General features: G+C 40.9%; 1 protein-coding gene across 10 annotated transcripts in view; it reads right to left on the bottom strand.

Annotated features, from left to right (window-relative positions):
• LOC122573097 (metabotropic glutamate receptor) overlaps positions 1–26,553 on the bottom strand; it is a 36,198-nt gene that overhangs the window by 4,726 nt on the left and 4,919 nt on the right. For 4 of the 10 annotated variants that reach the window (XM_043739041.1, XM_043739035.1, XM_043739038.1 and 1 more), the window contains exons 2-7: positions 14,844–14,991; positions 13,646–14,761; positions 12,377–13,185; positions 7,758–7,870; positions 5,244–5,900; positions 4,342–4,813 (exon numbers count right to left, since the gene is read on the bottom strand). In XM_043739041.1, coding sequence (XP_043594976.1) covers positions 4,342–4,813; positions 5,244–5,900; positions 7,758–7,870; positions 12,377–13,185; positions 13,646–14,193 — 2,599 coding nt within the window. In that variant the 5' untranslated portion in view covers positions 14,194–14,761; positions 14,844–14,991. Of the gene's footprint in view, positions 1–4,341; positions 4,814–5,243; positions 5,901–6,579; positions 6,794–7,757; positions 7,871–12,376; positions 13,186–13,645; positions 14,762–14,839; positions 14,992–19,445; positions 22,537–23,083; positions 24,401–24,833; positions 25,295–26,553 lie in introns of those variants that run through there. The other 6 variants (XM_043739039.1, XM_043739043.1, XM_043739044.1 and 3 more) reach the window with 6 other exon arrangements.

Raw genomic sequence — 26,553 nt, 5'->3', positions numbered from 1 at the left:
TAAGAGGTTCGATTGCAGTAATAGCGTATTTCTCTTTATGCAATATTAACTGCGTGTTTCGGCTCCTCCGGCAACGAACGGATAATTAATACGCAGTTAATAATACATTCCGACTGATCGATCCGGCAAGAAGCAGCCTTGATTTTAGGTTGTATGAGAACCAGCCAGAGATCATCATGGACTAACTTTTTGTCTTCTTTGGCTACAAAATCAGGCATCTCGCTTTAGTAACGTCAGAACGTCCAATAAAATCGCGAGAATATTTCTAAATTAACGCATTCGACGTGCTAATCCATATAGTGGCTAGCACCATGGATTTTCTTTCTATGCTATCATATTAGGACACTTGCAAAGAAGGAAAGTAAATCTGATAAATCCTTAAATTAGAACTTTTAAGAATTATAATGGGATTTGGAACTTGAGGCGATGTAGAAATTTTCGTATATCGCATGTATGGTTTAAAGGTATCATAATTTAACCCTTAGACTCTAAACGTTTTTACGATATCCTCAAATTGTAGACGTAGATCTTTTCGATGGAACTTTCAGTAGCTAATACTTGTTAAAAGAGTTCAAAAATATTGATATGACATCCTGAAACGTTCTAAATTAAGGTTATTATAAAATATTTGTCAAATAATTTATTTAAATAAGTCATATCGTAAAGAATACAAAGTAAAACATGCGAAATACAATGAAATACAAAAGTTTATAAAGTAAAAAAAAAAAAACCGGAAAATTACAGTTTAAGGATCATACTTTGATAAACGAAAAATATGTTGCACTTATTGATTAAAATTAAATAGTTAACTTTACGGCCTGAATACCCCTAATTTTTAAAGGTATCTGGGTTAAATGAAAAATATTTAGTCTTCAAATAGAAACACTTTATTATAAAAACTGATGCAAAAACATAAATAATAATTGTAATAATTTGTACGTAAATTTAATCACAATTTAAATTTATCAACAAAACTATTGTCCGCAGCTAAAACAGGACAGAAACCAGTAATTTACCTACACAAAATGTATACGTGGATATTCTGTATCCTCTGTAGGTTCCACTTCACCGCTGTTCGATGATAAACTGACGCAGATATCTGCCCTTGTAAACATAGGTTTCCCTACCCAATAACTTCTTTTTAGGCAGGGGAAAATATTTTTTACCTACTATCTTACGAGAAATACAACCCGGTCTAAATATATGTATATACATGTATAGCCCGGGCATGGAACACCCACAGTTTAAGGATTAAGTTAATTCATTTATACAAATACAAAATTCTAACCAATTAATCATTTTCTTAATAATTTAGATCGATTATCGTATTCTTTAAGGGATTAGCTGGCATCCTAACACTTATATGGAAATGTATGCGTACGCTTATGAAATTATTAAATACGACCTAACGAAAAGACACATCATCGCGAATGGAATCGATCACCTGGCCCGACGAATTTTCAACGCGGACTGCGAAACGCACATCGCTTAAATTCTTTGAAATTTTGTTATCCCGTAATATTCGGTAAAATATAGGGAGAGCAGAAGGGCTAGAACAATCAATGCCAGTTACAAATCACCATCTAACGATTCTCACGAAATTCTATGTAAATTGCAACCACAGAAGTACTATGTGTACCATGTCGCGACGAAATGACTTTTCCCGATCGTACGATTCACTAGAAGACTGATAGCGAAGATTAAGCTTAAACAGACGCAGCCGCAAGCCCTTATGTAAAAGGCTAATTGTAAGAAAGGTTTGAAAATATCTTTTTAAAAATAAATATTTTCAAATTGTACATACAAGTCTTTAGTAATTGTAAATTTTAGTAATTCGAAACCCATCATTACCATTTTTACGGGTTTGGTAGTTACACTGCTAAGCAGGATTCTAATTAAACTTTCCCGAAGATCACTGGACTCGATGGATGATTACCTCACCTGAATTCCATGAAACTTTCACATCCCCGCACTACCGGCGAGACCCTTTAACTAATGGAAGAGGTACTGAACGGCTAAAATTCTCTCCCTTTCAATCTTGTTTTATCTCTTGCTACGTTAGACGCGAAGTTTGAAAATATTCTGAGAGGCAAAGATAAATGTAAGTGACTGCGCTAGATCCAAGAATTAACTTAATAATTTAGCGTAGCATGAACAATTCCGGCCATTATCGTTTCCCCGGCCATAATCCCCAGTGATTACACGCCGTACCGTGCCGTCCGGCTGTGTAACTAGTCCGTAATTACAATAGACAGTGGTAATGGGAGAATCGATTTCCATACGGAAATTGAACGAGAGTCGATCCACCACTGGCAATCGGATTCACGTTAAGTATCATAGCCGGAAAATATTATGGTCACTTAAGCAAGATGACGTACGTAATTTCGTGTTAAATACTTGAGCGAGTGTTCCTTCAGCTCTCTGACTTCTTTCTGCCTATTTTGTCTTTCCCATCGGGCGAACCAAATCGACCGTAAAATTTCCCAAGCTGATATTCAAATATGTAAACGCGATGCTGACGCGAGGAAGGAAATTAGCGTCAAGCACCGATTGTTTGCGATTCTTTCTGCACACCAGTTTCCCATCTTTTTCTACCAGAGGAACTTGAGCACCTCGACGATGGCGGATGAAACATAATGCAGAAAATTGGAATTACGCGTCGATCTTCTCCTTGATCGAGAGTCGTTGAAACGAAATTTACATCTCGAGAATTCCTAGCGATTCCTCAACGACGTCAGACGTTATTCTCCTTAGTAAGATCCGATAAAAGATCGAGTTACACATTTGTCGTGTTCGTCGGTCGCCTTGCATTATCTAACAAGATTCGATCACGGTAGAAAATATCGAGATTTGTTTTAGGAGACCTAACCGTGAAATACGAATTCCTTATCCAAAGGTACCTTATCCAACCAAGGCCAAAGTCAGATCTGAATTCATTTCTAAAAATTACAGTACATTGTGCTAAAAATATTTTTATGCACATGTTGGAAATTAAAATCAAACGGCGCGGCGGTTACTTATGTACGAGTATAAGAGTAATTATTCAGAATATTGACAATATATATATATATATCAAGATTAATGGAATCTACGAGGCCTGTCCTTTTCTATTTAATTAACAATCCACTTACTCCACACAAGGTATATATGTATGTACATTGTATATATATACGACAAGGTTTTCTGAAATTTTGCGTCACGGTTATTGCAGCACCTCGTCATTTTAATCATTGATGAAAGGGTTAGTCGTCGTAGCTGTTCCAGGCTTGGAATAATTATAATGCTCCGGGACAAAACAACGTTTCCTCGATAGAAAGGTTGTGCCATGGCAGACATCTGAAGATCCAACAAATTGATCGACTCCGTGTCGTGATAAAGTGCGGAGTACAAAGAAAATATGTGCGACGTACGGTCAAGAGAGTGGAGCCGTGGGTGGTACAAGGTGTTGGCAGTGAGCCGAGTTCACCACCGTGTTTCGAGGCTTCGTAATTTGCGAGTGAATCGAGTCAGCGGATTCGGGTATTATTAGCCATCTTTATCATCGCAGGCAGATTCGAACCGAGGCTAAAGCCGACTTCTTTTAAAATGGAGCATCGCGAATACTATATTCGCGCTGTGTAATCGATCGGTTACGTCTACGTCTTATGGGACCGTTTAGCGTGCCAAGGTTTTATTGGATTCCAAATGTAAATCTTAATCTTCCTCCACAATGGGATCTAGCTTTATTAGATTGTTGGCTGAAAGGATATGTCTTGTTTCGTGAGATGTCAGGATGACGGATGGAAGGATATTATCAAGGTTGATCTGCTGACAATGTAGACTCGATACGCATAGCCTTGTATTTTCTGTACGTTTCAGAATTCTCGCTTCTTCCTGATCGAAATACAGGACGATACGAAAGCAGCGCAATTCTACATAAATATTAGAATTTTATATGTTTGGAAAGGGTTCTAGTCTGTATTAGAAATTTACGCAACTACACTCTCTGAGTTATTCTCGACTCAACATCATATCACTAACAAATTTAAAAAAATGAAATAATCGTTACGCATATGCATGATTTTTTGCTCCAATTTTTGCTAGACGGTTTGTTTATTACGAATAGTAACGAGAATGTGAGGCTTAGACATTTCTCATCGTTAATCGATGTACATACAAATCGTAATACCACTTTTTCACATAGGTGAACATTTCTGTTTACGTGATGAAATATGTCTGGAACCGTATAAACTGTAATAACCAACCGTATCATTTACACGGTTATTTCAAATAAGATATGCGCAAGTCTGACCCGACTCTGGTACCTTTTCTTTATGTTCTTCGATACAAATATTTACTCACATTTGGTAATAGAAGAAGTTCCCGCGCTACTCCCTTGCTTCTTAGACTTATCCCCCATAGTGACTTTCCTGCGGATGTTTTTGTCCGGTTGAAAGACGATGATGTACACCTTTGGCGAGTATAAGCAAACTAATGTCACCGTGGCGCTTAAACTAATCGCCACGCAGAGTGTGGTAATTTGAGTCTCGTGTGCGTTTCCGGTTCCAAAGTAGATCGGCACGAATGCCAGCCAGATGATACAGGTGGTGTACATAGTAAAGCCGATGAACTTGCTCTCGTTGAAGTTCTCCGGTATTTTCCGTGTCTTCACCGCGTACACTGTTGAGATTAGGATTAGCAATGCGTTGTACAACTGGGAGAAGAGGAAGCTCATGTCCTGGATATTACACTTGAGGATCACCTGCTTGCGGTCTGGGTAGGAGAATCTTCTTCCCGGTGGTTCGATGATCATCCATACCAGGGTCAAAACCACCTGATATCATGAAAGCACAGATACAACACGATTGGAAATTTCAGAGCCGTTTCGTTATTTATTTATTATGGTTTCAGTGAAAGAGATTAACATCTTCATTGGATACAATGTGGATCAGAGTTATACTCTAAAATATGAATACATTGAATACTGATTCGAACGTTAAAAATGTAAAAGATTTTTTTCTAAGCTAGAATATCCTCTTAAAATGATTTCGAGGATGCCTCTTACGTTAAGATTCATTATATTAAGACTCAATTATATTTGTACGAAGAATATTTTCTACGATGTATCCCGTTGTTAGCGCAATTCTGCACGATTTACAGACTTATCAGTATTGTAAGCAATGAAAAAATTCCATAACGAACGTGTTAATCAAAGAGCTATATTCAATAGACGACAAACAGTTGCTCCATTTCTTTTCTCTTACCTGCAATGCGATCAGCGCGGCCGCGATGCAGACTTGGGACGTAGGACTAATGTACCTCGGCCTAACGGCCGACCTCGATGCAGAATCGAAAATTCTGGCGATCCTATTCGTCTTGGTCAACAGTGCTCCATAAACTGCACTGAAACTCACCCCCACACCGAACCTCTGAAGAATGCAGGTAACTGTAGTAGGCGTTGCTAGCAACAGGAACGTGTTGAGGTAACAAACGAGCACTCCAGCCAGCAGAATGATCGTAAGCTCACGTCCTGATGCTCTAACTACGGGTGTGTCTCTATGGTGGAACAATAGACACGCGACTGCGAGGGTGGCCACGATTCCAAGACACGAAATCACCGCTGGCGCGATCGCAAACGCGCTGTTCCATCTGATGTGGTTGATGGGCAACTCGTAGCAGCCCCTTTTGTCTTCGTGTGGCCATTTGCCCGGGCCACAGTCCACGCAGGTGTACTCATCGTAGACGTACTCGTACTCCTCGCACTGGTCGCACACCCAGCAACAAGTGTCACCCTGTTGCTTCTTTATCATACCTGACTCGCAGGGTAGCGAGCATGCCGAGATTGGTAGATCCTTGGTGCCTCGTGCCCAGACCAGTTCCTCCGTGCGAATATCCAATGAGTTGAACCATTTTCCTACCACCTACTCGAGAGATATTTCCATCGTTATCGATCGGTCGATCCATCTTCTCGTCGAGTGTCGCGAATGATATGATGAATGCGATTTAGGATGTCGTAGGATCTGTGTCCTGTCGATCGCGTGAAAATTGGTAGTGAAAAGCGATAGTAGTGGCACGTTCGAAACATAGGCGTTAATCGACGTCGAAATTTCGGGTGAACTCTATTGGATGGACAATCGAGTGAATGCTCGAAACGATACACGATTTCAATTCTGTCTACTCAGTGTCTGTCGTAGGCGCGTCCTGACAGAAACATTTATAAAATTGGAAAGTTTGTTCTCTGGGGAGGAAATTCTTTTATTTGACCTGCGATCGATCGAAAGATAGGAGGCGTGTTGTTATTTTCATTTTTCGAGATGGATGTTTCGGATAAAACGCGTCGTTGCGCAACTTAGATACTCTACTTTGATAATGAAATATACATTCGTACGGGGATTGAAATACGAATTCGCGTGGGAATTTTTGGGGAAAAGATTGTACTCCACCCGTTATCCATGGATATACGGATTTTTTCCTCTTCTTTTTCCTTTTTATTTCACTTTTTTCTTTAATAAATGGCCAGAACGTTGGTGTAATAAAACTCGCGTTCTTTGACAATTTAGAGTTACCTGTTCCGTCGAGCAAAGGTTATATTTCATCCTATAAGTTGCATCCAGCGGTAGGAAGGCGGACGTAGCGAAGGTCACGTTGCAATTTATGTCCAGCCGTTACTTTATCGCTGGAAACACGACCGGTGCACCCGGTTTTACGTTGATTTACGATTTTTATCGAGAAACAATCGTTAATTGGATACAACAGACGAGGAACTGGAGTTCTGACTTTTCGTTCTCGTACGTAGTTGATATTGGTTTCACATCTACAAATAAGATCATAGAGTAACGATGGTGAGCGAGAGAGGCAAGTCTCTTTGCCTCTGTGTCGTCAGTTGTCCCATTAGCAATTTTATCATCTTTAAATAATACATGGATAGGTGTGAAGAGTCACGAGTGACTTTGGCGATCACTAAGACAAAATGGTACTTTTCAGGACATCATCCAAGACGGATGCTGTCATCGTTCCAAGAAGAATTAATACTCGAAATACTATAAAAGGAAAAAGAAGGGAAGACTCTCTGGTTTTGTTAGTTTCTAGCTATAGAAGGTTAAAAAGCTATACTTCAGAGAAAGTATGAAAACTTAAAAAAGAATGTAACGCACAAAATGATTCAGAAATTAAAGGTCAATTATTTAACATTACTTGTCAGCAAGGCGAAGTAATTTGAAAGTGCGATTTACAAAAGTTTCTGAAAAAATTTGAGAGAACGGAGAAAGCACAAATTCAAGTAAAAGTACCTTAAATCCAATTTCTCAAGGAAGAAAATCAATTTCGTGAAGCGGTTAAAAGACACTCTGAAGAAACAGGTTAGAAGATCTTAAAAGTGATAAAGTGTACAAGGAATAGAGGATAAAATTCAATTGTGTAACCGAAGCTAATTTCCTAGGATCGGGGAATTATTTCAATTTATAGCAGTTCACACTCCCCCGAAGTTTCAGGAAGGATAATTATCTCTGCCGGTCGTTGAAATTCGCCAAATCCAATAATAGGAACTTCAATTTCGATATTGTACCAGGTTCGAATGAGCGTAAAACTGCCGAAAGCGGTTCACCCGATGATGAATCTGGAGTTCGCGGAAAGTTTGCCCTCCGGCTCTGGGGAATGATGACGAAGAATGATGCTAAAGAGAGTAGAAGGAGGGGAATGAGAGAAGAGAGAACAGGAAGGCCGTATTTCGACAAGTTCTAATTAATCGATGGAAAAAAGTCAAAAGTACTTTTACTTGCCCGATAGTGGTATCCATTAGTCCCGTTAGTTGCCGATTTCCGAAAGTTGAGGATTTCGTACCGCGCCAACCCGTCCCCGTGCTCGTCGAACTTTACCTCGCTGCCAGCAGTGTCTGAAACATCATAAAAGTGAGTTTTATTTGAATTTCTAGAACGCGAAAGCTGAGAAAAGATACGATTTCGAACAGTAAAATACAGAGAATGTAGGGGCAAAGCGATAACAGCAATTTAATTAATTTCGTACTCCCGTAAATCGACGTTTAGACGTTTAAACACCGATTCTCGTTCTGCTGCTGTCTATAATTATAGTTCCTAGGCGTACATTTAGAATTATTCATAATTCTTGATCTTTCTCCTTTTAGTACAATTACGAAGTGTGAGTGAAGTTTAATGTCTCTCGATAAAATAATTTTCCAAGAACTGTTCTGTATCTATAAAACAATTGGCCTCTGTCCGAGTCTAGAAGTCAGTGTAGATCTTAATAATTAGATATGGAACGCAACCAAGTTTGCTTCTGGCCAATTATGTTATATGAATTTAAGATAGATGTAAATGCAACTACTTAAAATTCGTTTTCATCTCTTTATCCTTAGATCTAATACTATCAGTCCGCCATCATTTTCAGTCGTTGAAAAATCATTTAAATGGAAGGAAATATAAACAGATAGAGTCAAAAGACACGTATGTATCACCGTTTTTAAATCAAAATCAAAAACACTTGTAAAGAAGTGGATGTTCAAGAAGCGAAATTTTTGTACGATTGTTCTAATACATTTTGTCCTAATTCGATGATTAGAGATTAGAGTTACGTTTATAAATTTTTATCTATTCGTCGAGTCGTTCCGCGAAACGTGGCTATTTCTTCTACACGTTATTCAGTGGTTTTAAGATCAAGATCAATGCCCCGTTCAGGAAGGAGAGATTTTCCTCCGTTGCCTGTACATTACAAAACGTTTTATCAGGAATCCTAGTTTCCGGTACATTTTCCTATGTTTTTTCTCATATCGCGATCCATACGTTACATTTAGTTTCACGAAAAAGGGTTTCGTTAGATTTGCACAGCGGATTTACGCAGCCAATGCGACGATTTTATTTACATATCGCATGTTCGTTTCAGCTTTAATATATCCAGGCAGACACGATCACGGCAATGCGATTTTTAATTATCGCACTTCTGCTTCGCGTAATTGACATATGATTGTGCTTGCCTCCAACCTCCATCTCTACCAGATAACTCGATGCAAACTAAAATTATACATATATTTCCCTTTGCGCTTTTAACAAGATATAAAGAGCGAGGAATACGAAAACTTTCCAATGACTCCCGTTTTTTTATTAACAGCAGGAAAACCTTTTTATTCGATGTAAATTAATGTTGGAACTGATTGGCATTTTTTGCCTGATATTTCTTTTATTATATTAACTCACGATGATTATAAATAGTACGCACGTAAGCACTTTCGTTCGTGAAAGCTATGGGAAGCTTATAATTTGGGAAGAATCATTCTTGATTAACGAGAAACGTTTGAAATCGAGATCATATGATCTTCCTCTGGTTATTCTAATTGTAAGCGTTTTTCTTTCTTCGATGCAGGCAAAGGGTTAAGGCAAGGAGTTGATTTAAGGGAAATAACGCGAAACATCAAGCATGATAAAGATTTTGCTAATTCTGCAAGTTGTACGGAAATTAAAGATTGTGGTAGCTTTTAACGCTCAAAGCAGTCAATTCGCAATTTTATTACGTAGAGCAGAGGTAGCAAACGGTAATCAGCCGCGGAAACGCCTAATGCATTCCTTCATTAGCTGCACGAGGCAAATTGTAATATCAACGTGTATCAGATTAGGTCAGACTATGGCGTGTGCCCCGCGTACCACACGTTTGTTTCTTCGGCCCATAACTCAACTGCATACAGCTTTGCCACCTAACAACTAGAATAATATTTCTCCTTGGTGACCAGTCTATATTCCTGACTCAATTACTGCCACGCAATTAAAAATCAGCCATGCACGTATAACAAAGTCGTGACCGATACGCATCGAATCGTAAAATCGACACGCTATAGCATCCCATCGTTGACTCTAAAAATGAACGAGCATTCACGGTCTCGTTAGAGAGCCTCTAAAACATGTAATAGATTCATTTACATGTACATTAAAAAAAAAAAAAAAAAAAAAAATAGAAAAAAAGAAAGAAGAGAAAATACAAGAGACAAAAATACAATTTCTTCCGATCCATTTTGTGGTACGGGTTGTAATCTCTGATTCATCCGGTCGCCCGTGGCGAGAGAGCTCGCCGCGCGTCGGATCGATCTAAAACGTGCAAAGTCACCGAAACCGGGCCATTATTTCCTGGTCATTTCGTAGAAATCGCCCTCGACGTGCACACGTCCACCGAACGAATCGATAACGTTGGCCCCGGCCGCACCACCAACAGATTTGACTCGAGATATCGTTCGAACTCACCGTGATGCACGTGTACTTCATCGCGAACGATCACCGCGTCCGATCGTACGAGAGAAAAAAGAGGAAAATAAAAAAGATAGAGAAAAGGTTGGAGAACATAAATCTATAGCAGAAACGGGGTTGAACACGAGGGAGATCGCAAAAAGGGATGTCGAGACGCGAGAGCTCCCGCATTACCTACTTTGTTCTTTGAGACCGATGCATCTTTAACATAAACCTTCGTCACGCATTGGTTTGATAAACGGGGAAAAAACGATGGCCTTGGACTGTACATTTAGGATCGATACAGCACGATCCCCTTGTGATACTACCTCCCTCCACCTTTTTCCAGTCTGCCTTTTTCTCTCTTCTCCTCATTTCTTTATTATCAAACCTTCTCTGTTCTGTCTCTGTACTTGTCTGCCGCTTTCCTCGTACGCTTGTCACCCAAGCGTCACGGCCGCACACTAGCGAAAAATTACGAAATCACGATGAGATTCGTCTATTGTAATCTTCGTCCCTGTTTTTGACTTTAGAGTGACAGTTCGTTAAATCGAAAGTGCAATTAATCATAACTGAAATAAATACAATATTCTGGCTTTTAATGATGAATTTTGGAAAGAAAACAGAAGAAATAATAATGGTGAAATAAAATAAAGTTTTACGTATTGTGAAGGCGCGCTTTAAATCATTGGAGCTCGCCATACGAGCATCCATGTGTGTTAATAGAATTTGCTTCTAAAATGCAAGTTTAAATTTTAAAATAATAAATCATCAGTAAATACATTTATCAGTATCACTATGTAGAATTAACGTTAATTATTTGACCATTTCTATTCTCGTTTTCGCTACATTTTTTCATTCCTCTGTCTTTATCACAGTGTGCTCTTAGGATAAAAATTTGACACTATCCGTACTTTGTCTGGAATTGAAACGTCTCTCACCCGCCTCGTTGAGCAAGGCATCGCGGTGCTCGTATCAATTCCAAGTACGAAGCAGCTAAAATCACCACAACCATCATTCTCTAGTTCGTGTTTTCACCGGCCATGCCAAAAATTCGATTCGCCCATACCCATGTCAGGAAATCTGAATCGAGGTACGAGGCCAGAATGAACGGCACGGCGCATTCGGTCTTTCGGTGTTCGATCTAGGAATGCATTGGTCTCCGGAGAAATGCCTGGAATAATTCAGTCTGGTCCATTCTACGATCCTTGCAAGCTTTCATGCGGTTAGAGGATGATTTGATACAAGAATAGTGTAAGATATATGGATCACTGATTTCGTTAAATCTTCGAGCACTCTGTACATTTTATCACTCTGTTCGCAACAATACTATGCGATTCAGATCTGGAAACTATGCGGACCAACGCACTTTTGTAACTCTTGCAAACAGTTGCAATAAATTTTCGAGAGATTAACAATTTCCTTGATAATCTTAGTTAATTATTACATATTATTAATCGTTTGTATGGTAATAACAGATATCCTGATATTTATGAACGTCGATGTATATGAGTAAAATGATTCAGTCATTATTATCCAAGGATTAAATCCAAGACTGTTTCTGTTATCTTTATGTCAGTTCATATAATAGAGAAACCAAAGATCGTGATCAGATTGACGGAATACTGGCAACCATAAAACCTTCGCTGTCGCACAAGCAAATGCCGCTATCTTCGCGGGAAAGCAACCGATAAAACTCAATCAAGCGCAAAATGCTCCGATTATCCACGAATTATCCATCGTTCTCAAAGCAGGCTGCCAAGAATCGTCAAGGTCGGAAAAATTTCATATCGGCTCGCAGAACCACGCCGCTGTGAATATATTCGTTCTGCCACGTTTATTGTTCACCGGGGTAGTCGATATTATCGGTTTCGCGTTATAAAGCCTGGCGCGAATCGCGCGTTTATTGCTCGCCTTGTTGCAAGGAGAAAAATTTAATACGCGAATACCGGAATACGGAATCAGAGGTGAACCGCTGAACCAAAGAGGATGAGGGATGGAGACGTAATATATGTATAATACATGCACGATTCTCAAATATAGTAATATGGTCTAGCGTATTGAAAAGCCCGAGGCAGTGACAGAAGGCCGTGCAAAATATCGAATTCCGCCTTTGGAGGCCGTTTGGGTTCGCCGTAACTTCTGTGCATGAGAGTATGTAATTCAAAACTCACCTGTAAAGGACACGTTCAGCAGGTAGTTTCTATAGAATAGGGCTCGGTCGTAGTTCGCCATCGCGGCGCATAAACCGCTGGTTTTCGTGCACACGTCCCTCTGAAGGTTGTGCAGTGCCAACGCGAAAGCGTACACGGCATCCACGACGAATTGAACCTTCGACTCTTGCTCATATCCGGTTTCCGAGGTCAGTCTAAGCTTCAACGAGCACACGGTGCTATTTTGATTTCCTACGAGCCTGATATTCTTTTTGAGAACGCAACCGAACACTTCCTCCCAGTATTCGCTGAACCAAGGGTTTCGACGGTTCGAGTCCGGAGTTAAGGAGGCCATGTACTCGTCGAAGCCTGGAATGTTCTCAGACTGAAGCTCTACCGTGATAGCGCCTTCAGCTTCTTCTTCGAGACCCTCTACGAGTTTGATTTGACGACCCCAGCCATCGCTAGCCAGCCACTGAAACGGTTGACTGGATGCTGTCATGTTGGATCTTCTCGCCGCTTCGAGGATTCCTCTAGCGTCCTCTGCGCGGGTAAACAGAATCACAGCTCTGGCATTCGGTTTTTTACTCAGTCTCTGGATGATATCGTCGAATACACGATCGTCTGCGGCGCTAGGCACTTTCGCCGCTACCGCGATGCACACGTTACGCTCTGTCGCTTCCCTGGTGAACACCTCGATCCCGTATTCTCCATAGCTACCCTCGGAGTAGACGGTCGAGACATAGGACCAATTTGCACTTTTCACCACGTCCACCAACGCGATCGATTGGAATGTGTCCGGAGGTACCGTCCTCGCGAAATAGTCGAACCTAATGGAGAGATTAAACGTGGATTTTCTTCGTTATTTCTGGAACAATTATCATAAAATATGCGTATCGATAGATATATAGTATATCTTGGCATAAGCCTGAGGTTCGTCCCTTGAGGAAACCTTGCAGATGTAAATCGTGTTCTTTTGAAGGATATACATATGTATACTGCGTCTTATGTATTATAACTGTAAAATTACTCTAAAATTTCGAAATCCTACACAGATGGACTACGAGTATGCAAACTCGAATAGGTAAATTTATCGAAAATGGAAAAGGATCCACGCTTTACTGAAAATTACTGTTACAATGTATCTACTATAAAGTAATTCATTCATAAGAAAAATTAATTATGCAACATAAAGGTTAAATTTTCGACTAAGAAAATCTTATAGAAAGAATGAAACAATTTTGCTTGGTACGATTAGCACAATTTGCAAAAGAGAAAGTTCAAAATTACCTGGTCTTATCGCTAAGCGCCTTAGCGGTAGAGGCAGGCGAGATCTGTGGAATGTGAAACAACCTCAGCAAATTTGCCACTTGTAACGACACCGAGCTATAGGAACCTCCGATAACGCCGAAGATCGGCCCAGCACTGGCCGTCTTCTTCACCCTGGGCACGGATTTGTCCGCACACTCAAGCACGCTGATGTCCAAATTGGACAGAGATGCTCGAACAAAATGCAGACTTTGGTTGAGCGCGTACGTGTCTCTGCCACAGGTGTCAAGAATGTGTACGCCCAGCGTGATGCCTGGAAGTATCTTCTTGTCTTTGTTGATCTGATCCACGGCAAACAGCATCGCCTCGAGTCGTTGCACGCCTCGATTGTAGACGCTTGGCCCGCAAGAGGCGCCGCCCTTCTCGTGCACCGGAAACAGTCCTCCCAGAACAATGTCGCCAGGGATCAGCACCGCTTCCCGCTCGCTGTGCGCCTTCGATTGACTCAACACCGATAGCTGGTGCAGTGATAGCAGCAGAATCAACATCTGAACGAAAGGCTGGCTCATTTTAGCCGACTTGGACTTTGTCTACTTGTTGCGCGGAGCTTGATGTTTGCTCAAAGATCGAAGCATTTTATGCCGCGTTCTCGTGAGAAACTTCTTCTGAATGACGTTGACGAATGTTTTCTGTCCGATTTACGATTAGTTGGACATTTCTTTGAAGTCGATTCCTCGATTGGGATGGTCAAGGTTTCTACAAATTCTATGTATTTATCGGTTGCTCGGAACTTAACGAGATTAGGTTGCCGTGCTTCAAGCGCACTGTAGAAAAATCTTAGGTCGATGATTTTAGGCCTTCCGTGGTCACCAGGTTTCATTTGGACATCTTCTATTTACACGTTAAAGGCAGTCCTTCGACGATCCTTAGATACGGAATGATTGGTAGTGGCGAAATAGACGGATCCAAAGTTGTCTGATCACTTTCGTATGTTCCTTCGTTAATACGGTTTTATCAAGAGTAATCCTAGCTATGATTTCATCCATCGTTTCCTCGAGCATCTTCAACCTTTTGTTTCTGAGCCACCGTCCCGAAAAAGCCCGGCTCAAATCTTGGTTTATCCTCCTCGCCTTCAGCCTGTAGTTCACGTAAACAATTTCGATATTAGTGCGTCAGGATTTGGAGGAAAGCGGAGAGGATCACCGGAGTACCTACATACATAGTTTATCGATCGTCCGAAGTCATCAGCCGAATGTGTTTTATTTTCCGATCAGACGACCCGGAAAAGTGCTTCTTCATCAATTTCGCGACACGCATCACGACTCTATTTCGACGATTCTTCGTCGTTCAAGTCATTTTCTGCTTTCCTAGGTCATTAGGAGACATATATAACGACGACCATGAGAGCTTCCGGATGTAAGATACGACTTTTCTCTTGTTTCTCAAGTAAAATTATCGTTTCTTTTAACAGTAGAACTGTCGATGATTATAATACTTGTAAAATTATTGTCGGAAGTATCAAAATGAAAGCAAGTATTGTATAAGTAGACAGGTGATTTTTTATACAAAGTAGCAAAAAGGCAAGTCTTTATCCACCTATATCTATTTTATAAAAAAGCACACTGTAAAATTTTTGTGAAAAACTACTTTAATTATTAATTTTCACTGTCTTGATAATTCTAATACGAAAATGATTGTGGACTTGATTATTAGACAAAAAGATTTAACGGATCCTGTAATATTAATCATATACGTAAATTCTTAAAAAGCAGAAAGTGAAAAGACGGCTTATATCCGGAAGTTTCGAATTCAGATCTGGGCAAACTAATTGAAACGTTACATAGTACATGGTACCCCCATCGAGAAGAGGTGCTAGAGGAAAGGAACAAACGACCTTGGAAGACACGAATGTTACCGGTTCACATAGTGATTTTTCTGTTCATTTCGAGGAGAAACCAGATGCATTCGAAGTTTCCGTAGGCAAGTTTCCCACATACAACTGAACGTCGCCGAAGCGAAGTCGACGAAGGAAGACGAAGGACTTTTGCAAGGCAACTTTCGAAGAAATCTCGAGCTCCTTTATTCTCGAATCCTCTCTTAATCTTTCAGTGAATTCTGATCCCGACAGGGAGACGATAAAAGTATTAATAAGTCGACCAGAGCCAAGAAAGATAGGATCGTGTCGAACTTCTATCTCCGATGGAAAATTCCAAAACAGATTTACCAACCTTACTATCTTAAACTTTGTTCCAGTCGTGTGATCGCGAAAGAACGTGTCAACGACTGACACGCTTTCCTTTTTCCTACTTTTTCCTTCCTGTTTTTTCGTCGTCTTTCTTTTTCTTCTTTTTTATCGCCGCAGAACCGCCGGCTTTCCATCTCCCACGCTCACTTTTCGCGTCCCGTTTCGACCGATTTAACTTGACGACCAACGCAACCAAGCCGACTGCTATTTAGGACGATTTCACTTTTACTTTTTTACCGGGAAACAGAGGGGTAGCAAGAGACTCAGCGAGCGCGCCGCTCGCAGCCGTGACAGTGGCTGCGAAAATTCTCCGAGTCGACATTGCATGGCTCGGGCTCCTTAAATTTCCCCGGCTACGTACTCGTTAAGCGGACTTAATTTCACGGAACTCTAACAAGCGTGACCGTGCTCCCGGCTTTAAATTCGAAAGCTCTCCCACCATTTTTTTTTTACTCCTTACCTCACTGACCCAGCTGCCCGTACTTCGTCTTGTTCAAATCGCACGGTTTACCAATTACCACTTTTTCGCCAGTATTGTCTTCCTCGTGGCTCTCCATTTTGTTCTCCAAGTAAGACTTTCAGAAAAGTTTTGCTAATATTACAGTTGTTCGTCGAGGAATGTTTATTTATTTGTAACTAATTTAAAGGAATGAAGATTGATCGACCTCCTAGAAATTTTGGGCCACCCATCCAGAGATCAAGATTAAATGTATAATACTACTGTATTGTTTTCTAATGTGTATCTAATAAGGCATTTTTTCAACTTTTCGATAATTACATAATCCAGTAATTGGAATATCGATAACGTTTATCATGTAGAATAGTGTTAGTAACGTATTGTATATGTAACTTGTTCGTAGTTATAGTGTATGTTTTGGTAGTATACCCCAGGAAAATAGTGTGTAGTTATAAGGGAAGCGTAAGATCGAAGAGTTCAAGTACAAGTTTCATCGAGGTCGCTGGATGGTCTACCGACGGTGAACAAGCATCATAAGCGCTTGCACTCTAAGCCATGTGGCGCCGACTTTCCAGACGAATACATTGTATGTAGAAGACTTCAGTTCGCGCGAAGTAACCTCGATCCAGTTTTTATTCTTCGATTTTAGAAGTGATACTCCTTCCCTCGAGCTCTGCCAGTATACTTAACACTGGACCTTCCAAATCTGTCAAAATAACAAGCTTCAATTTTCTTTATCGCTCGAAACATTCAGAACCAAAAGAATTCCCCGTTGCTCTATCCCATTTAATACCTTGAAAAATCAACGCTCAACGAACTTTGCATTTCATCGATCGAGTAAAAAAGATAAAAAGGAGAAAAGGAAAGAAGAAAAAAGAAAATAACGAATCAAAAGCAACAACGATACGCTTTATCTGGATGCTTTCGGGTCGTTTTGAGAGAAACGGCCACGGCGTAGCGGCGCAGCAGCCGAGCGTTTTCAGGCTTCAGAGAGAAGCGGGGCTGTACTTCTGGCCACGAGATGGACGTCCAAATAGAAGTGTGCATATCGAAAATTTGTCACGTCGCGAATGCGCGCGCACTGGAATTCACGAAGTAAATGGGAGTTTTATGCAAACAGGCTTCCAGTTCTCCGGCAAGTGCCATCCACCATTTCTTCGAGCCACCGACGCTCTTTGTTAACCGCTCGCACACGGCCCACTTCTGTCACGGGTACGACTAACACACACGATCCCTTTAGACTCTAAACCACCTGAGCGACATTCTTATCTATGAAGAACCCAAGGAGAGCTAGAAGAACGGACCATTTATCTCTCATCTTTTATCTTACGTGAATGGTAAACTCTTATTAATCTTTCAGGGAAAGATTCTCTGTACCTTCATATGAGAGACATCTTCTTCTCGTTTTTCTTTTGTAGCAATGGAACTTTTAATCATCGTAGTAAGGTTATTTACGTTAATAGGATATTTCAATTTAACTAAGCTATTTGCACTGTAATTCGCCAAATTCAGCTATGGACAATTTTTAAGCAATCTAGGTTTGAAAATGGACTATTTAACTCGTTACCAGTGATGCGATAAACAGTGAAATTTGAAAATTTGAAATAATTTTCATTTATAACAAATTATAGAACCCATACTTTCAAGACGACATTTTATCGCAATTTTCAAAATCGTTCCCTTTCGTACAAAATCATTTGCTCCTCCCCATTTCAGTATATCTCGAACGAAAGAGGAAGGAACCATTTTCCACCGACCACCTTTGGCCCTTCCACATGGATACCGGCTGGAAATTTCAAACTGTGTGTGTCTCGGTCGAAAGCGAGGCTGGACTTCCTCAACCCTCATTCTCTCTCCTCTTTTTTCTTTTCTCTCCGTTGAATATTCCGGAGGTTGAATATTCACACGCGTGTTTTCGTATCCCGATTCGCTCGATGTACTTTCTCCTCGCACGGAACCTCCACCATCTATACACCTCATTCTCTACCCATCCATCCACCTCCCTTTTTTCCTGTTTGCGTCTGTCTCGCTGGCTTTAAATAAAAAGGGAGTATCTTCCCGTTTTCCCCGTTTAGAGTATCGACCAAGCGTAGGTGCAGTTCGCAACCACTCGGGATATTTACCCGAAGCTTTCACGATTCCAGCTGCCTCCGATATTCGCGCCTATCCCGCCCTTTCAATTTGGATACATCGATTTTCTTTCCCCCTCCCTTCTCCAAAAGCTCGAAAACCCTTTCTTCCTTAATAACGAAATCTTCGACGAAAATTCGCCGCAAAAGAAAAACGGTATAAATGATAAAATCTTTCATTTGGGGGAACCATGAACATAGAGTTGTACTCTAACAGAGAAATTCGTGTGTTTTCAGCACGTTCATTGCGCACGACGAAGGTCTGATTTAACATGGTACGGTACCCACTTGAATTTTTCTTTAAAAATGTTGGTAGATCGGTTGCAATACATAGTGACTTCAAAGTTCTTTATGGCCAAAAGATTACTTTGACGTGCGTTGAGAAAGGGTCCAGTGTAATTCGGACCGATGTATGCGAACCATAGAATAGCTGTATTTTCGCGTAGAATCCCTTGGTTAAATTGCCAACTAATTCGGAACAGGTCGAGACAGCGCGATTTTGGGTGGGAGAAATTTCGGGGAATGCCGAGATTCAGGCGATTCGTCGGGACACGGGATAGATTAGAGCGATACCATGTGAAAAATTTGTCGAAATAGCTCGAAATAATTGCTCATCGGCCCAGCTTTCGTATTTCAAGCTAGAAAGACTAAAATTTAAGAATTGGAAAAAAAGAACGAAATAAAAATATGCGTATCCAGTACTTGTAATTGTGAGTGAACCTTTCGTGTTTACGAAACGAATGATGTGACCCGCACTCTTGAACACATTATAGCAGAGTAGATATAAGAAACGTGTATTTAACCTCAATCTATTAAGGATCAGTGTTACGTTAATTCCACACAATTCAGGTCATCAAGTTCTGTTTTTGAACGTCGTCTCAAATTATATTCCGAGTATATTTTATATATTTGTAATTATTTAGATCATTGTAATCATTTAGATTATCGTACTGTGGTTTAACGAAGCAATATATAAATTACTTCACTTACGTTTTCCAATAATGTTACGTTTATACAACTTTCACGTATTATTCGTGTACTTGGTCCTTAATTGGTTAAGTACAAGTTCACCCTCCGATTCGATGTCCATTATTTTCTTAGTTTCCTTCCACGAATTTCCGAACAATTTCCTTCGTTGTCTGTATCACGAAAAGATAGGTCGCCAGATGTTCTTTCCCGAGCTGTGCAAGAGAGACCCAGATAGAGAGGTGGGGAAAAAGATTTCTCGCGAAAAGCAATCTCGATTGCTCGCGTGTATCTTCGAGGCCGACTACGGAAACGTTCGATCCGCTATCGTCTGTGTATACATTTATGTTCACATATGTGTGTGTATAGGACGTGCGCGCATTAGTAGTTTCCTGGGCAATCACAGGCCGGAAGTTACCCGCAAAATTATTAGTCCGAAAACCGGATACACAGGCTCGATATATGCAATAGAACGTCGCGTCGCGTCGCATCGTGGCGAACGGATACTCGACAACTACAAGGGGCAGAGTTCAACAAGTTTTGCGAAACCAGACGAAAAAATCGTGGATTATGATGGAATTCCAAATTGGTTCGATCGAAGCGAGGAGTAACGAATTTTCATATCACATTGGACACTGAGTAATTTAACATCCAGAAAATATTAGTTCAAATCTCTGGATATCACACGATTAGATATGGGTATTACAATCTTAGACGGAAGTGTTAATTAGGAAAGGTCGATAATTTAATGCAGACGATTTATAAAATCAATCAAGGTAAAAGGGCGGCGACGGAATTTTGTATTTGTTTGATCGAAAGGATTGAAAAGTGAAATATTGGTTTCGTCACTTTGATATTCTTCCGGATGTTTCAGAATGGTAGATAGGTCATTTAAGAAGAGCAGTTCTGAGCGACAGTTTGTACACAGTAATGAAAATAGTACACTTAATAAACGCGATAAATTTAATGCTAAACCTATTTATTTCCAATTTTGTGGATGTGCTATTTAACCACTCGAAACGAGGCGATTATTAATTCAAACACGAGATAAATATCAAGACAACTATACATAACGTATTATAATAATCTCCATAGAAGCGCTTCGAGGTTGAACTACTCATGAATTTACAGGTATCTAGACCTGTAGAGTCGAAGAATAGTTTTACTTCTCTCTAAATGAGGAATCTCTTAGTAAGTTCAAAAGAGAACCCCTGTTCGTTACAATAATCGCGTAGCATCATCCTGTCTGTCCTTTTTAACTATTCTCCGTTGTTCCTTGGTCGAATTAGTTTCCTTCAAAAGATAGTTGGAAGCAAGCGAAAGCATTGTTGTCTCGCAAAGCATTGTTTCCGGCGATTCTGGCGTTTACGCCCCTCTATAACACAATTGCAACGATTTCACCGAGTGAGAAAGGGGGAAAGAACAAATAATTTCGCATTTCCTACGCTATCGCAACCGTATTGCTTTTCCTCGGTTCAGCGTCGCTCCAGCTTTTAGAAAAGTTCTTCTAGAAAAGTTCTCTTAACGTTTTTACGGAAAAACATCCCCTTTTGTACAATCTCGTGCTTGTCGGTCAATTTTTTCAGAGATCAAGACACGTGTCTGTGGTCTCCCCCTCGTTGAAATATCAACGATTCTTGATACGTGTCGTCTTCATCGGATGTCGTAAAAATGAAACAAGATTCGAAATTGTTACTATCATTAAAACTTGTATTCATGCTACATACTAATTTTTTATTATGTGTAGATATATTTTCGGTAAATAATGATATAATCATGCAATAGTCGTATCATATTAAACTGCTAATGCATAACGCATATAACAGGTATGATGCCTATATTCATAAAAAATTTCTATCAAGTGTTCAAATACTTTCGGAAATCATAGGTACTTTCGTTTTACTCGCTTACATCGACTGCTCCATTCGTTTAATAAAATTCATGTGTTTCCATTAGTTTGAGACAGATCTTCGATCACCTATTATCAGTTGTCGTAATAACGTAACAAAGATTTCAATATAACCTTTTAAAATTCAACAAAAAATTACAATTAATAAGAGGGACGATTGCCGCCTCGTCATCGTCGCTTCATTTTACAACTTTTATGTTTAACCCCTGTAGAACGTCCACGGAAGAACGTCTACGGAAGTAGCATTTTCTATTCGAAGCACAGCGCGTGCGAAATAGCGGGCATCGAATTTTCAATGGAGCTCCTGACGAAAGATCGTTTGAGGATTAGCAGCCGCTTTCATGGCTGAAATGCGCAGAATTAAATATTCCTTAGACTCGCTGGTTTTACCTCTCAACGTCGGAGAATCTGTATATTGCATAAAGTAAATCGGGTTTTCTGTGATTTGATATTCTTGAGGCTTGTTCCCGGTTCTGTATCCTGTAGACCTGGATAGACCGTCTGAAATTATAATGCCTGCACCGAATAGCTAACAAATTCTATTAGAATCACTGACAAAACTGTCCTAGTTACGTGTAATAATATACTATACCTAACGTTTGAAATCTCTGTGAGATCGTACTCTATTAAAACATCGTTAAATTGTTTGTCTGTTTTCTTCCGATATGTTAAAAAGAATATGAATTAATTCGAACGAACGGAAGAAGCAAAAGAAATCTGTTGCTCGAGAATCTAAATGAACAGCCCGTCTCGTTCACCGCTAGAAATTTGCTAATTCGCTCACGTACCGTGAATAATTGGTGTGCGTAAAGCAGAACGGTTTTGAGTCGTTGCTCGATAAACATCAGACAGGTGTCTGTTGCATATAAAGTCTGGCTCGAGCTCGGTTCGCGATTATTGAACCACTAGATTGTTAACAGCTTCGAAACTAGTGACGCACCGTGTGCGTCATGTGAGGGAATTCTTTATCGGTAATCGTTATCAGTCATTTATGAAAACAGTTGGAGGTATAAGATCGCGCAGAAAGAGTGTAGCAGAGAAATTAAAAATTGTGTGAAATTGGAAGTGGTTAATGACTGTAAGAGAGAGTGAAAAGTGAATAATACGTAAACAAGACCATAAGAACATCGATATGTCGGTTTCTGAAGATTGTCTTTTAGCTAGAGATCGGCCTAGAGTGGGTTAAATGGTAGTTCGTGTCGACTCGGCCGCTCGAAATCGTATGTACACGTTCGATTTACGGCAGAATTCCATTTATCTGAATCCACCGAGGGATTCAGATAGTCAGGGGATTCAAACAGTTCATATAATTGAAATTCATATAATAGAAGTTTCACTGATTCCCCATAATTGCAATTTTTCGAAAGAGTTCACTTTTAGATAAGTGGATTTCGATCAGTTGGAGTTTATTTAATCGAACGCCAATTAAAATTTTGTTGAAATAAATAAAGTTTGTATAATAAAAATTCTGTTGTATAGTAGAACTCTGCATTCAGATAAGTGGAGTCAATGAGCAGGAATTAGTTTAACCGTGTAGTATCTGATATTTCGTTCCAATAAATGAAGTTCAGATAAATGGAGTTTCATTGCATGTTTCTCCAGACGAAAAACATCGTTTTCTTCGTAAAGCAGCCAGCCCTCAAGTTCGACGGCCGTACATTTCGCGCACCCTGTGCAGATCCACGGTAGCCGATTCCAAATATAAACTTTCCGGTCTTCCTCTCCCAGTCGTTGATTAAAGGGTATTACTTACTCGGTAGTCGTACAAGCTCGACAAGTCGACCCGTTTTCTTTGAGCGTGAAGCGAGAACCAGCAAAGTGCTATTCCTCTGTTTCTTCGCCAACCTTTCCACGCCACCCCTCTCTTTTTCTCCGTTCCTCTTTCTTCCTCTGATTTCTTCTCTTCCTTTTTTTCTACTTCTCCTGTATTGCCCGGTCGCTGCGTCTGATTTACTCTGCCTCTCCCTCTTTTGTACCTTCAACTTGCCAGGAAGATTCGAGTTTCCGCGATACGGTCCAGCACCTTCACCTTTTTCTCTCTTCTCTCTTCCCTCTTCCCCCTGTTGTTCTGTTTCTCTCGCTCTATCCCCCTCTCAGCTCCACCCCAACCCTCCTCTTTTTCTCATATCACACTCACTATTTCTCCTCATCCTCGTTTTCGCTTTTAGTTCCGCCACCCTCGCTCTCTGCACTCGGCAACCCTCCCCGCCTTTAATACAGCAACCTCCTCCTTCTCTAGGCCACCAACGTTGAACCACCCCCGACAACGTCCTCTTCAAAACTCGCTACACGCGCAACACTTTACCAAATGAGTTCTAATTCATGCCACGTTCCTTGCCGCTCCCCTCCACCTGCCTCTACTCTTTCCCTCTCTTTCTATCCCTTCCACTTCCTTTTCCTCGTTCTGTTTCACATTCGTCTTCCTCTGTCTCACCCCTTTTTTCTTTGAAGTACCCGAAGCTCTCTGCTACTCCTCGACTTTTCGTTCCTTCCACTCGTCGACGAAGGCGCCGCTGCTGTTCATTTAGAGACTCACCCCCGCTTACGATGTCGCGTCGCCAGTGTGTTTCGTCAATGCTTAACCTCCGCTTTTCGTACGCGCGCGTTTATGAATCGCATTGTCATCCATACGATTCGACGTCGCTCATCCATTGGACGGCTCAGAGTCCGTTACCGGAAGGACCACCCTCTTCTTTGTTTCCGCTCGCTGTCTCCTTCATTACAGTTGCTTTTTCGCCCTTTTGGTCACTCTATCTCCCATCGCCTATTTGTACGTTCGTGGTATTTGGATTTCGTTATCCCGTTTAATTCGAGCGTTTTACCGCTTGATGGTGCTCTTTCGACTTGAAGGGTGTCGCTACGCCTTCTGGTGCACGTATTTTTGGAACACGAAGAAGTTGGACACGTGTGCCGGGAGACGATTTCACCGAGCGGACTCGAAAGAGAATGCAAATGCATTCTACCACTAATTTCACGTTTTCTTAATCCCTGATGGATTGAGTCGTCAACGAGAAGGAATAGTGGAAGGAACTGTTGAGATCGGATATAACAAGCGCGTGGGGAAACTGATCTGGAAAGGGTAGAACTATGATCGCATCGACTTCTAATTGGAAGGCTTTCGCAACGCTACAGCAACGGGATTCTATCGTAAAGCGGACCAAAGACTTTCGATCGGCGCTAGATGGAGCAAAGTTTCCGGATTAGCCGATCCAATTCCCCGATCGCTCTGCAACTCGCGAATCGATATCGAATCCGCTGGCTGGATTCCGTATAACGCGGTTAAGATTCGTCGCGGTTATTTCAATCTCGAGACCCCGATGAGATGGTGCCAGGCTTTCCCAGACATCGGTTAAAAAAAGGAGGGATCGAAACGTCGTTTCTCGAACGCGATATTAAAGCCCAGCGACGAAGCTGTGACAGCTAGATTCCAAACGGAAACGATGGTACGGTAATCGAGCTACAGAACGTACCAAGATAGTCAGTCGATGAATTGTGATGGTTACCTGTAACGTGGTCTAGAATCCGAGCAATTGCTAGAATGTCGTTAATCCAGCATCGAATGTGGTAACGGTGTTTAGCGGACGAAACTGGAAAGACTGTATCCGCAATGAGACGGATCTCCTCGTCGCGTCTGTGGTCTGTTTGCCTTACGATAGCGAATCAATAGCACCGCTATACCGCCCCTCAGCTTCGTTCTCATTATTTGTGCAATCGAATCTTCGACTTATGGCGACCTCATCTTTCGTAATAATCGTCTCGAGCAACGTGCTGCTCGTCTACCAGCTCTCTATATCTCTAGCTCCGTTTCTCCATCGTTTCGCCATTCGTAGGAACGTCGGGATTGTTTCTCCGTTCACCAACCTCCAGCTCCTAGCGAGCGACACTTCCGTTTTCAGGGTCGCCCTCGAGAAATTTTGTTCACTCGTCGCCTTCTGACACACATTTGGCCACGGTTATCGCGTGTCTGCGAGCAATAAAAACAAATCAATATCACCCTCCTCTTCCTTTCTTTCCTCCTCTCCCCCTCTCTCTCTCACTCTCTCTCTCTTTCTATGTATCTATCTATCTATCTATCTCTCTACCGACGTTACTGCCTGCGGATACTTATTTCACCCCCTTTTGTGGGCGCTGAGATTACTTTTCTCTTCCCAATTGTCCCTCCACCACTAGGACCTATCCCTTTATCTCCCTTCGGTTCCGGAAACTTTCCACTCTTCTCGATGTTCCTCTTAGCTTCCTTCTATCCCCCTTCTCGATCATAACATCCCGTTCGCCTTCCTGAAAACGATCCCCTTTCTTCGCCAGTATCCTCTTTATTGCCGGCCTTGTTACTATTTTATCAGTCGGTCTCTGCGTCATCGGGACAAGGTCTCTGTCTTTCTTACTGTCTCTCCTTCTTTGTCTCTTCTTGCATGCCTCTCGATCTCGAAACTCGTCATACAGTTTCATTCTTTTCTTCCTTTTTCTTTCATTATTACGATTATTATTATCATTGTTGTTATTATTATTCGTATCGGCGAATCCCAGTAAATTTTTCTTATTATCCTTGGTAAGAGCTCATTAGAAGACTGATCGATCAGCACGACATTCGATGAAAGACTGTAACGAAAAGGCCGCGTTTCATCGTCGAGGGGTACTTACGATCGTTTGCCATCCGATGCTAGTTTAGACGCCAAGTATACGTAATCACGACATCGAATGCTCTTTTCACGACTAACTGGTGATTTTAGGTGGCAACGACTATCAAAGTTAGTTTTCATTTGATTTTGATGGCACACGTTCCGATGAAATGATTTCGGGCTGTCGAATTCACTAAGCCTAACATTCGTGTCTCGATTCATCTAGAAATCGTGCAATTTTCGAAATTTGGCTATGGGTATTTAAAATGGGTATTTAATATTCGAGAAGATGGTACATGAAAGAAAAGCTCACATTATGTTATGCAACAGTTATTGCTCCTTTGAAGTCGAGAAATATTTCGGACACACCTTAACTGTCCTTGAAAAGATATTTCAAATTAAGTAAATAACTGATTCATACCAGTTAAGTGACGTTAAGTTGCTTGAACTTAGATAACATAGCTTATCTAAACGAGGCTTGAGAGATAACTCTTTGTTATTTATGTTTTCTGATCATTTTCTAGCATGGAAAGATCAAGATTGTTTAGAAACAATTAACGCAATTGTTACGCTAACAAAATTGTATTCTTCCATAGTGTAGAAT

The sequence above is a fragment of the Bombus pyrosoma genome, linkage group LG11, assembly GCF_014825855.1.
Source record: "Bombus pyrosoma isolate SC7728 linkage group LG11, ASM1482585v1, whole genome shotgun sequence".
Classification (NCBI taxonomy): domain Eukaryota; kingdom Metazoa; phylum Arthropoda; class Insecta; order Hymenoptera; family Apidae; genus Bombus; species Bombus pyrosoma.
The sequence above is the reverse complement of the archived record's forward strand: the minus strand, read 5'-3'. Positions and strand labels throughout refer to the sequence as shown.